The following is a 13,093-nucleotide window of genomic DNA, read 5'->3' on the forward strand; positions in this document are numbered from 1 at the left end:
AACATCAATCGATCACAAAATAAAATGCAGTGCAGCATGGAACAAAATAAAACACCAGGGAACAAAACAAAGCAGAGGAGACATAATCACATGTTCAAAACACTTACTCAAGTCTAGCCTCATTAGCACCACCAAAATGATGAAAATAAACAAGGAAATGAAAAATGTGGGCAAGGGGAAGAGATGGAGTTTGATAGAGGGAAGGAGGAAGGATGTAGAAGATGAGGAAGGGGGATAAGTGAGAATAGAGAAAAAAGAATGGAGAGTGCAATGAAGGGAAGGGAGACAGTCAGAGAGCAGCAGAGGGTCAGAACAAAGGAGGTAGATGAAGCGAGGAACCTGAAAGCACAGATAGACAGGAGTTTTAAAAACCTCCCTGCCCTTAAATGCATTACCATCTTTTTCTACATCTAGTTGAGATTACATAACCCGAAGTGGGGGAAAAAGTAAAATAATCATAATAGCACAATGAGATACTATTTATAATATTCAAAGTAAAAGTCCTGCTGATAAAAGTTGACTCGGAAGAACACATAATATAAAAGTACTTATTTGGAAGAATTTTAGCACAACTAACTCCTTTACTTTGCACTTGCATAACAGGAACAGTGATCAGAATAAAAGCCAGATTTAGAGGGACTGCAAGCACACACAAAGATGCAAACTGATTCCAGTTCAGTCTCAGTGGCGTGAATCAAGGCAGACGTTGGTCTAAATGAGTAGAAATTGGTGCTGGGAAAAATAAATGAATAAATAAATAAATAGAATAAAAATAAAAAGTACTGTGTCTGCACTTCACTGCTTCCAGGAAATAGTCACAGTCTCTCAGTCTTAGTCCATCATTGACAGCTGCTGCTGCTACCATCTCCTCTACATTCTTGCTGCCCTCAACATTTCCTATACATGCTGAGCTGCTGCACGTATACTGAGGAGACCGCCTGGGTGCTTTGGGGCTCATCAGTTTGGCGAGATTCACTGCTGTAGTTTGGATGATAGACTAGTAATGTGTGTGGTTACTGTCTCCATTCATTTGTTGCTACTGCAGTCATTAAACAACATACATATTTGTTCATAGAATATTGTAGATTTACTGTAAAAAGTAGAATTAACACAATCATTACAGAAAGTAATGTAAAGCACGCCGTACTTCATAAGTTATTAGCTTAATGTAGACTTCAATTTCATATTTTGGAAGCATAATGAAAGTAAATTGCTTGATTTTCTCTCATTACCAACACATCCTGTTAGCTTTCGCTGTGCCGTGGCCTAAAAGGTGCACAATGTCTTATACTCAGAAACCTGAAAAACTTGAAAATTCTACATATTTAGAGATATAAGCTCTATAGAAATTTACATACATTTTAAACTGAAAGATCTGCCAGACAGGATGTAAAATGTTAAAGCTGAGAAACAAGAAGAGCAGTCATACCTTTAACAACAACTTCATACAAGTAATCATTTTATAAGTCGAAAGGTGGAGACTGTGACAGACAGATAGACAAAGTGAAATTGTCTAGAAAGCCAGACAGAGGTATGAAATATGAAGAGAGTGTGAAAAAAAGTCACAGAAGACAGAGGAATCACATCACCCCTGTCCTCCAGAACCTCCACTGATTCCCTGTCCCACAACCCATCCAATCCAAAGACCTTCTCTTCACTCATAAAGCCTCCATAACCAGGCCAATGTGTGATTAATGTTGTGTGTTATGTTTTTGATTTTGTCGCTTTCTTATTTTAACTTATGTTAAGTGTCTTTGAGTACCTTAAAAAATGATCTATAAATAAAATGAGATAAAAAGAGAGAGAGAGAGAAAATACGAGTGATTGAAAAGCATTACAGAGAGTGGCAGAGAAGAAAGCACGAAAAGTAAAGTGAGCAGTTGAGAAGGGGTATAGAGAGTTTTCAAAAGCAAGATAGAGAACTTGAAAGTGTTAGAAGGTGATTTTGAGGGAGGTTCACAGAAATGAACAAAGAAAGAGGAAGCTGGTGAGAGAAGAAGAGAGAGAGAGAGCAGGGCAGTTGATTAAAGCCAGCAGCTTCAATAATGCAAATGTAATTACTTGTACCGGCCCTCACACTTGCTTAGCACCTAACCACGTTAACGTCGGTGTAGCAGAGAGAGACAGAAAGAAAGAAAAGAGAGAGGTAAAGAAGCGATGTACAAAGAAGAAGTGACGACGTACAAATGTAAAATTCACAAAAAAAGCAGTGAAGTAGAAGGGCACAGTGAATCGGATGGTGGAAAGAAAAGTGCGATGGAGGAAATATGAAAAATATATAAAGGAGGAATCAAAGAAAGGTTGATGGAAGGAGGAGGAGGACAGATATGTGAAGGAAGAAATGGAGTGATGGAGAAGAGATGGGTACAGAGCCTGGCAGGTGTCATGGGGGGAAAGATTGGGAGGGAGACAGATTTGTGCACACGAATTTATCATTTGTGGTCTTGAATTAACAATCTGTGGGGGCAAATGGCTACTTATTACCATAGCTTTAGGAGCACATGTATGTTTTACACTGGTCAGTTAGGAAGGAGAACCAGAAGTGTTAGTGGCTGACTAGCGGCTATGTCTATAAATAGTGAATAAATTCCTTCATATTCACATTGTTAGATCATGGACATAGTGTGGATTTTTCACGATAAACAAAGTGTTATCTTAGATATCCCTTCAATGTAGAGCTGCAGTGATTAGTTGATGAACAAAAAATTAATCGGCAACTATTTTGATAATCAAATAAACGTTTTAGTGATTTTTAAAGCAAAAATGCCAAACAGGTTGCAGCTTCTCAGATGTGAGGATTTGACATTTGTTTGGATTTTGGGCTGCTGATTGGACAAAACAAGACATTTTAAGAAGTCACAATGAGCTGAAATTATAACAGGCATTTTTCACTATTTTCTGACATTTTATAGACAAAGTAGTTAATTGATTAATCAAGAAAATAACTGACATATTAATTGATAACAGGAATAATCATTAGATGCAGCCCTATTTGTATGTATGTTAAAATATTAACAATACTGTACATTATGTTGTGTTAATTCATTATGCACAAATTCAAAAATTTGAGAGCAAGAATTAGAGATTCGTGCATACACGTTATAATGTTTCCCCCCATGACAGATAAATGGATAAGAAAAGGGATCAAACAAAAACATCATCTGATGAGGAGCAAGAGAGAAACTTTGGTCAATGAGAAAGAATGGGGAGAAGAGGGCTGCTATAAATGGAGGAATGGAAAAAAAAAAAAAAAACCAGGAGAGAATGCGGTTTCTACCCTGCCAGCCTCTGATGGACTCAGGAGGACACACACGCCTTGGTTCTGCTGAGCCTGAAGGACAACCGGAGCTGTTTATTACTAAATGACCCCCCTCCCCTCTCTCTCTCTCCCTCTCTCTCTCCCTCTCTCTCTCTCTTTCTTTCTTTCTTTTTCTCTTTCTCCTTCTCATTTTCTCTTTCCATCCCCTCTCCCCCTCTCCATCTGTTGGATAGTTTGCCACATCAGCTGTTCTCTAGCCACACTGAAATGACCCCTCAAGGAAACGTAATCCTCGTTCTATGTGTGTGTCTGTATACACACCTACAAAATGCTTATGTGCTGTTCTCCCATGTATTGTATTCTGCAAGTTCAACCGCCCTAACACTGCCCACACACTGTTATTATATTATGATTCTTTCAGTCTGCATATCCTAAAATATCTTAATTAAAAATCATTTTTATATGCTGTTTTAAATAAAGACAATTTGTCATACATATGTTAAAACGCACAGATTTTTAATTAAATGATAAAAAGGTGATGCATAGACATGTTTGAATACATATTGAGTACTCTAAATTAGTAAAAATGACAATAAATCATAGCATGTTAGCAGCCAGGAGTGGAATAAAATCAGTCATAAGAGTCACAGCGTTAATAAAAATGAGTAAAACGATATCTTTTAAATGTAGCAAAGCTTTTCTAGCACACGGAATATTAGATTAATGCTTAAATGACCATTTAGGACATTAGAGACTTAGTGTCCATTTCCCTACATTTGGCTTCACTTGTAGCTTTATAAACACCTCTCTTGCCATCTAATTTTCAAGCTTTATTAACCAGCTGGCATTAACCAGACTGGAAATTGAGGCACAATAACTACTTGAAGGGAACGAGGAGTGAAATGAAGTCCTCAGCCATCAGCTCTTTGGAAAATTTTATTATCTTACCACTTCACACCAAATATGAGGCCAGGGCCCATTCATGGTTTACATGTTATTTTTTTCTTACAGCCGCATTCACAGTCAGCCCTTCACTTTCTTTTCAAGGCTACATGTTTTGTCATGCCAGCGTTAGTTAGGCAGCCTATTTTTTTTTTTTTTTTAATCTTTATTGATGGCTCAGGCTTTGTGTGAGGTGTGAATCGCGGCCCTGGCAAACACTTGAGATCTGTAATAGTTACTGCACCTTTCTGTAAATGAACCATCAAAGTGAAAATGTGAAATTTCAAACCCCTTTGAGTATGTGCTATGATACAGGCCAAACGGCCGCAAAACGTCAATGTGGAGACAAATCATGTTCATTTTCTCAACAAGGGATCAATTTCACAGTTTATCTAACTATAAAGCAAGGAATCTCTGTGTGTGAGAGTGTATGTATGTATGTATGTCCTTCAAATATCTCGAGAACCATTCATCCGTTCTACTTCACACTTGACGGGTGTATTGCTGAGGACCCAAGGAAGTGTAGTTTTGAGTGCAAGCTCATTATACTCATTATAACTGATGAATTATTGAGAATTATTACATTTTGACGGAGCGTTTCTCTTTTCACGGGCGCAGCTTTCCCAGCCTTTACGGCACTGGTTTAGCGGCCCAGGAAACTCATAGACCAGTTGCATGCGTTGTAAATCATCTCACGTGATGCTACTCAGCGAATCAAATCTGTGCATTCTGACATGCACACAGGGGAGATTTTTCTCATGCATTGAAGCAGCAATAACAGAGGCCAAGCAATCAGCCCGTTCCAAACAGGCCTGTTCTGAATGGGCACTGCACTTGTCACATTACAGAGAAATATCACATCTAATGTAATGTTTCAGTAATAAAATATCTGCTTGATTGTTTCAGCTCTAGTTTCGGCTGCTGTGCCCTGCACGTACTTGTTATGTGGTCATTCTAGGTTCAAAGAGTATTATCCACTTACCAGTCTGACCTCTGTACTCTTTAGTGTGGGTTGCTTGTAATAATTAAAAATTGTCTTTGAAGCCAATTTAATTCCTGCATTTATTCACTTAAAATATTTAAAATAATCTATATTTCAGACCAATTATTTTTAGTTTTTTCACTGTTGTAGATGTAGAGAGCCTCTGTCCATATTGACTCTCTCTGGTTTTTCTACTTCTCAGGACAACTATACATTTGCCCAGCCAGGCATCCAGAGGAAAGTCAAGGCCCTGGAGGAGCTGGTCAGCAGGATTGATGGTGAGTCATCTGCCTTGCCTCCATCCATCCATCCTTCCACCCATCCATAAAGTACTTTCTGCTCACAGCCCTCCCATCTTTACTTGATTTCCACTTACTTTTACCTCTTCTCTTCTTCTCTCCTCTCCTCTCCTCTCTTCTGCATATCAGTTCAATTTTCTCCCTTTTATTTTGACTTTCGTGAATACCTAAACTTTCTTTGACAGCTTTGTGTTAGAACTAGATACACACCAGCAAGTAACATTTGTTTTCTCGCTTCGATTCTTCAGTGGTTTTCATTGGCTTGTAATTGCTCGACACTGTGATTGCGTCTTGCTAATTTTCATTCCACTCGGCTGTCTGGTAAATATGGTGATTATTAGTACAAAACAATGGCCTGCTGAGGGCTGGAAGTTAATATATGCACACAGAGTGTACTCACAAACAGCTCGATGACATTTCACATACACTCCCAACTTAGTGTTAATTAACAATGCACTTTTTTCATTACCCCCCCTTCCCTTTCCCATTTCGTCAAAAAAAAAAGGTGTAAATATCACCTGGTTTGAATAGTTTCTTATCCGAACTCGCCTTTGCCTTCACCGAAGACGTATGTGGAGTTTGCAGCAGCCCACAATGCATTGTGCAAAACAAGGTCTTATCAAAGCAAGGCTTTGTACAATGGTCATGTTCCTGGCTAACCTTGGTGCTGTCCGACTATCCTGTCACCCGCTCTGTCAGCCAGAGGGAGGGGAGGACTCACTCGCTGAATTCAAATGGATGGAGAAAGTGCGTACGTGTGTGTCTCTGTGTGTGTGCGCGAGGGGGTTGGGGGTTGTGAATGTCAGAAAAAGTTAGTGTGTATATACAAGCCTGTCTGTTTGCATGTGCGATTGTGACAGGGCGAACTTGCAGAGGGCATGTGTGTTGTTGTTGTCTGCTTGTGTGAAAAAGAAACAGATATACTGTAACAAATGTGTTTTGTACCTGAGCGTGTGTGTGTGTCCCGTCTGTGTTTAAAAAGGAATAAAGTGACAAAAAGGAGAAGAGAGTCCTCTCACCTCGTCCAAGCACAGACATAAAAAATGATTCAACGTTCTTACTGTAACTTATTCCATAAGTGCCCTGTCATCATGGTTGGGGCAGAGACATTTTATCCCTTGCTAGCTTGACATTACCACCTCTAATGAGATCACAGATAGCTTTTATCTTGCGTTACAGGATTGTTTTTCGCTTGGCTGTTGACATAATATCTGTTTTGGGAACAGTGGCCTCTCATCTCTTCCAAAATTACCTATCAGCGCTTATCAGATGCAGGGTTATCCAGAGTACGGTACGTCTTGATCAAGGGTGGAGTCTGTCATAACAAGCTGATGGTTTGGCAACTTGTAGAAATGTACCAATATTACTTCTTCACTGCTGATGCAAATCCCAAGTCATGCAATCAATTTTTTATGAGATTGTTTTTATTGTTTCTCAGTTGTTTTTCTCTTTGTGTTAATGTTGTTTCTTTTCAGATTACCAGTCCATTACTTTCCCAGCACTAATAGTAGTTAATCTTGAGGCTCATTATTTTGACATCTGTTGGACAAAACTTATTGCAAATTAAACTAATTTATTTTTTTTACATTAGAAGGAGCTAGAAAACTTTGGAAAAAGCAAAATAAATTGCTTCAGCTGTTGCTCGAAGACTTTTTTGTTTCAGCCTTGTATCAGCTGGGTATCTAATACAGGGAGAGATTTGTTAAAGGCGTGGGTGGAGAGACAAGAAAGGCAGCAGGGCTGAAGGAGGGAGTTTGGGATGTTGTTGACCTCAGCCCAGTGTCATTGCATTAATGTTCGCAGTACTGGATCAGCAGGTGAAGGACATTGCTGATCTGTCTGTCCCTCTTGTTTGTCACCCGGCAATGACTGCATCCATTACTTACTATATCTTTTAACACAGTGGGGGAAGGGGGGGAGCAAAATGATAAGACTCTGGATCTGTGCTATTGATGCCTCAGTCACTCTTCCACAATGTCCTTCCACTTCTCGTCCTCCCTGCTTATCTACTGCAAGTTTTTGGAAGAACACACTTTGAACCGCACATTTGATGGAAGCAATACAGTGATGCTGTTGGATCCACAGGAAAAAATAGGATTTCAAAAGTACAAGTACACTGTACAAATGTTTATACACATTTATATTACAAAATGTGATTTAAACTAGCCTCAGTCATTGTAGAATTTTGACAATGTATTTTCTTACTTTTGATAGCCACGTCATCAGATACACATCAATGCAATCACCCATGCTCTGTTAAGATCACCATTTAACATACTTTCAGATTGGAATAATCACTTATTTCAAAGGCAGCAGCAATTAAAACAGCTTGATTTGTAGTCTAAAGACACTAATAAATCACACGTTTTAAGGATAAGGTTTAGTAACCTTAATGTCTCCAGTTTATGTCCTGGAACGGCCGGAAAAACAGCCCCTTCTGCCATAAATGTTCAGTAGCTTTAAAAAAACCGAAGGTCACTCGGGTGATTTCTCAAAAGAGCAAGCTTGCTCAGTCAACTTTCCCAGGTCAATAAAGCTAAAAAAAATATATTTTTTGCACAAAAGATACTGTTCTTTTATGATCAAACATAATTCATATTACACTTTTTTCCCTGTGAATTCAGCCCTACAGTGTCAAATCTAATTGAAGTTGAAGTAAGGAGGTCACAAAAACTGCGAGGATTTGTTAAAAGTTAAAAATCAAAGGTGTTTATTTCTTTGCTTTGACTCTTCCAGTTGAAAACAGTTGCTGACATTGTTGAATGGCTTTTACTTACTGAAATTTCCTTTGTTTCTCCGTGCTTACCTCCCCCCTTACACACACACCCCCCCCTCTGTAATTATCCTGCTTGTAATAAATGACGCTAACTCCCATTAGCCTTGCTTGATGCTAGCACATGTACCTCCTCAAAAGACAAGCCACTTTGTCGGCATGCTTATAATGTTTCTCTGATCTCTTTATCTCTCCCTTATCTCTTTCTGTGTATTTGTTGCAAGCAAGTGCATTAGCACAAGTTCATCAACATGCAAATTGCCCAAAGGTGAATTTAGTTATGCAAATGAGAGGACGTACTAGCAGCGAACGCTCTGAGCCTGAATTGTGTTAAAAGGCTTGTAGCTGGATTGTAAGACTGTATTGCATAATGAAAGGCAGAAAAAAGGCTAGAGTATGTTTTTATGGGTTTAAAAAAAAAAACAAAGATAATTTGCCTTTTTGTAAGAGCAGTCTCTGTGCGAAGTGGCCGTGCATTTTGTATGCACAGTATTTATTCTGTGTATATTTATGGTAATGTTTTTGGGTGGGGTGGGAGCAAGATTTATATCGCAATTCACACTTGTATGTGTAGCTTTAGCAGAACGTGTTTTGATTTTTATGTTTCATGTCAACTTTTAAAGCCACGTTTCAGTTCAGGATCAGGCCAGCTCTGGTGTCTTTCAACCTGGCCTGAGGTCAATTACATCAGCTCTTCCTGCCTTCCCACACAGTCCTCCACAACCTATAGACGTCACTCCTACGATGTTAATGCACTCTGTTCTTTTTGCCCACAGCAATTTGACATTTGACATCTTGTTTTCATAATGTGTTGCATGTTTTTGTACACATTTTATTTAAATGAATTTACACGTCACCATTAACTCTATTTTAAATAGTCTATACCAAACAAATATTGTACACCAAAGTTGTGTCCCCACAATCGCTTTGATTTTATATTTACACCCCCTCTGAGAGCAAGGATGGTATGGTCAAGAAAAATCAGGAAAAATCAGGAAAAATCAAGGAATTTGAAATTAGCAATTTCCAGGCCTGGAGAAGTTTTGGAAAAATAAATAAACCCAGAAAGTTTGGGAAAATATGCTTCACAAATACCTGTATATGTGACACAGATAAGACTGAGGAAAATCTATATTGGTTAGATGACTTGACGTTATGTTCTTTACTGCACATTCCAAAAAATATAATGATTTTTCTAGCGTTTTATGGTATTTCTTGTGTGTTAATTGTGCTCATTTAACTATTCTCATGAACACATACTCCTTCACAAACAACCAGTATTCATCATGTTTAAACATCATTTACAGTTTTCAGATGTTAAGTGTTAAGAATATGAAATGTATACATACAGTACGCTGAAAAAAATGACAGAGAGAAGCACTGTTGATATTTGAGAATGCACTCATATATGTACAGTAACACCATGAAAACACATTATCTTCCCTCACCGTTTCCTGCGGCCTCCCTTGGGCCAGTCAGTAACAAACGTGTGACCTTGTGCTTGTTGATTATGCGAGAGGAATAATTAACCGAGCGTCACTCAGCGGACACTATCATTTGTACTTGACTCGGTTACTAAACTTTCATTTCGTTTTGACCTGTTGTAGCCGCACCGCGCTGAAGGATTTCGCTCTTTGTGCGAGAGACTAACACATTTATTCAGAGTGCGACCAGAAACACGCACACCTGCTAATATGTATACACACACACCTGCTATTATTTGAATACACTAACACAGACTCGCAAATCCAGGTTGACACACACAAGCACAACAGAAAGTCCAACAAACAATACAAGATCAACAGTTGTAGACAATATACACAGCCCAAAATAGACTGGTACATACATAGTGGTGACATAGTTGGTATACACAATCCTGGTTACAGTAAATTAAACACTGGTGAGCAAACAGAGCCTTATTGCCTGTTTTGTGTCAACAGTTTGATTTGTTTGAAACCTTTTTCGAAAGCTGGCAGGGGTATAGAGCTGCAATGACTAGTTGATTAATCCATTAGTCGCCACCTTTTTTAAATAAATCACCAACTATTTTCAATTGATGAATCATTTTTTAAGAAAAAAGCAAACAAATTCTCTGATTCCAGCTTCTCAAATGTGAATGTTTCTAGTTTCTTTAGGCGTCTATGACAGTAAAATGAATATAAACGGTTGGTTGGGATAAAACAAGACATTTGGGAATGTCAGTTTGGGTTTTGGAAAACAGTGATCGACATTTTTCACTATTTTCAGACATTTTATGAACTAAACAACTAATCAATTAAATGAGAAAATAACAGATTAATTGATAATGAAAATCATTGTTAGTTGCAGCCCTACAGGGATAAAATCAAAGCAAAATGCATAAAGGTTTATGTTTACAAAAGGAGGGAGGAATGTGAACATTTGACAGTGTAAGAGCAAGTAAACGACACACAACAGATTCAGTATAAAGCAGGTGTGTTAGAACTGTGAGGTGGTAGAAGAAGGAAAAAAAAAAGGCAGCAGGAGAGTGGGAGAGGGGGGAGAAAAAAAGTGTGTAACTGTAATTACGTTTTGTACCAAGGAGAGCATGAAGTCAGGCAGTATCGGCCTCATCAGCAGAATCCTGGGAGCCGCTCACTAGTCACTGTACGACCTCCGACCTTCTGCTGTCCACCCTCACTTCACCAGCCACGGGCCGCAGTCCACTGCGGAGAGCAGACTAGCCGGCATCATGGCCTCTGTCCTAAACTTTACCCAGCAGTAGGAAGGAAGACAAGACTCATCAGTCAATCAGTGTCTATGAAAGATGTCATCCTCAAGCTCCCTCAGCCCCCGTAACTACGCTACCCAGCATGCCGAGCTCTGTGCCAGCTGGACAGCAGCCCAGGGTTAAAAGAGTCACAAGTTTTAGCACTTTGGTTCATTGTTTATTTCATTCATTTTTTTTCCTGTTGTGCTTTTTTTTTTTTTTTTTGTATTTTAATTTTAGCTCCTCTCCTCTCCTCTCCTCCTGCGATAAGTCGTCATGACAAACGACCGTTCCTTCCACCACTCCCCCATAGTGCACCTCTTCCTCCTTGTGTTTGGTGAAGTCGCTAATATTAGGCAGAGCAAGTTCATTAGTGTAATTTAACATTGTCTAAAGTTGTTCCACTCTCTCTCCCTCTGTTTGGCAGCTAGCTAAGATCTGTCACCATGATGCATTCGTCGTTAATGAGCTTGCCTTGTTTATGCTTTTACAGCAGCATGTGATAATTAAACTGCAGAGAGGAGTGTGAAATAATAGCTTTGTGTTTACTTCGCGCCCTGCTTATGTGGTGGAGTGTGTGTATAATTGTTAAACATGCTTGCGTGAACATTGGTACACAGGTGTCATTCAAGTGTTTGCTGTGTGTGTTTGAGAGCAACAAAGTATGTGTTCTTGGCTAGATATGTCTTACATAATATTCCACCAATTAAAGCTGTATTTGAGACTCTGTGTGTGTGTGTGTGTGTGTGTGTGTGTGTGTGTGTGTGTGTCTGTGCTTGTCAGTCAGCCCTGATTAAGAGCACAGAGTGTGAGAGGAGAGGATGCTATAGTTCCTCCCTAACTGGCTTTTCTCATAGATTGTCTGACAGCTCAATAATTACAGCTCTATTATGAGATGTGTGTGTTTTTGTGTGTGCGAGAGAATGAGTGTCATGGGTTTGATGACTGTGAAATAGGGAGTCACTGAATACTGAGTGGTATTTTTAATCTTTTTGTTATGTAAAGACGCATAAAACAAACATTTATCAAGAACAGAGAAAAGGATCAAAGGCAGCCAGCCGTTCTTGTGTGTTACAGCCCCTTATGCAGTAACTTTTCAACCGGCATTTTACTCTTCATCTATTCCTTTCAGCGAGCGTTCACGCCAGCCTGCCGTGCCACGACACCGACTGTAACCAGGTTACTCAGAGAAACCAGGTTACGCGGGTCATTTTGTTTACATGACAGTTGAGAAATCATCTTACTGGAGAAAGCAGACTGTAACCCGGTTACTTAAGTGCATGTAAATTCACTGATTGATGTCTGAACATCACATCGAGAGCATATGGAGACCACCTGATACAACTTATGGTCCTCTCTCTGATGAGAACATCATCTTGAACCGATTATACAGACAAAACAGACAAAACAGAACACATTTTATGGACATTAGTAGGCAGATGTGGACATCTAATAGCCAGCTGATGTTTATGTTTGGAAAGCCAACTCTGTTCAGCTGTGTATTGTGTGTTCTCAGCTGGTGTCTGGTGATATATATTTTTCTTACTGTCAACAAATCCCATGAAAAGACCAAATCCAACAATGAAATGATCCCACTAACAAGTAATGTCAGGCTAAAGTCTGACATAGATTATATGTTTGTTACATAGACCTTCATAATCATCCAAAAACACTTCAATGTGTCACACAGTTGCACTGGTTGACATGTCCTTTGTAGTGCCATAAATACCTGCTACAGAATCAAATGTGTATTAATCCATGACTGAAAGTAATTAAATTTTTATTTACTCTTTGTCATGTAACGTTAATGAAAAACAACAGTACCCAGCTGTTTAAGGAAATTATTTAGTCTGTTTTCGTGTCCCGTTTTTTAAGATTTACATCTTTATTACCTTCAGTAGATTGCGTATGATTTGTTGACGATAACAAAAAAAATGCAATCAGAGCTGATGCACCTTAAAGGTTCCATTTGGAGTCATCTTATAAACAAAGTTGTATTTAAATTCAGTGGCAAAGCTCCAGAATGTATTTCCCACATGAAACTTTTGCAAAGCTGATTTTTTTTTTTGAATGCATCGTTCACAACCAGTTTGCAAGCTTGCAATCTTCT

The 13,093-nt window shown here is 38.9% G+C and overlaps 1 protein-coding gene across 3 annotated transcripts in view; it reads left to right on the top strand.

Moving 5' to 3' along the window:
- The window catches only part of tbc1d22a (TBC1 domain family, member 22a), a 133,592-nt gene that overhangs the window by 73,923 nt on the left and 46,576 nt on the right, over positions 1–13,093 (top strand). For all 3 annotated transcript variants that reach the window (XM_067581372.1, XM_067581371.1, XM_067581373.1), the window contains exon 11: positions 5,386–5,461. In XM_067581372.1, the coding sequence (XP_067437473.1) occupies positions 5,386–5,461 (76 nt within the window). The remainder of the gene's footprint in view (positions 1–5,385; positions 5,462–13,093) is intronic.

The sequence above is a fragment of the Thunnus thynnus genome, chromosome 23 (genome assembly GCF_963924715.1).
Source record: "Thunnus thynnus chromosome 23, fThuThy2.1, whole genome shotgun sequence".
Lineage (NCBI taxonomy): Eukaryota > Metazoa > Chordata > Actinopteri > Scombriformes > Scombridae > Thunnus > Thunnus thynnus.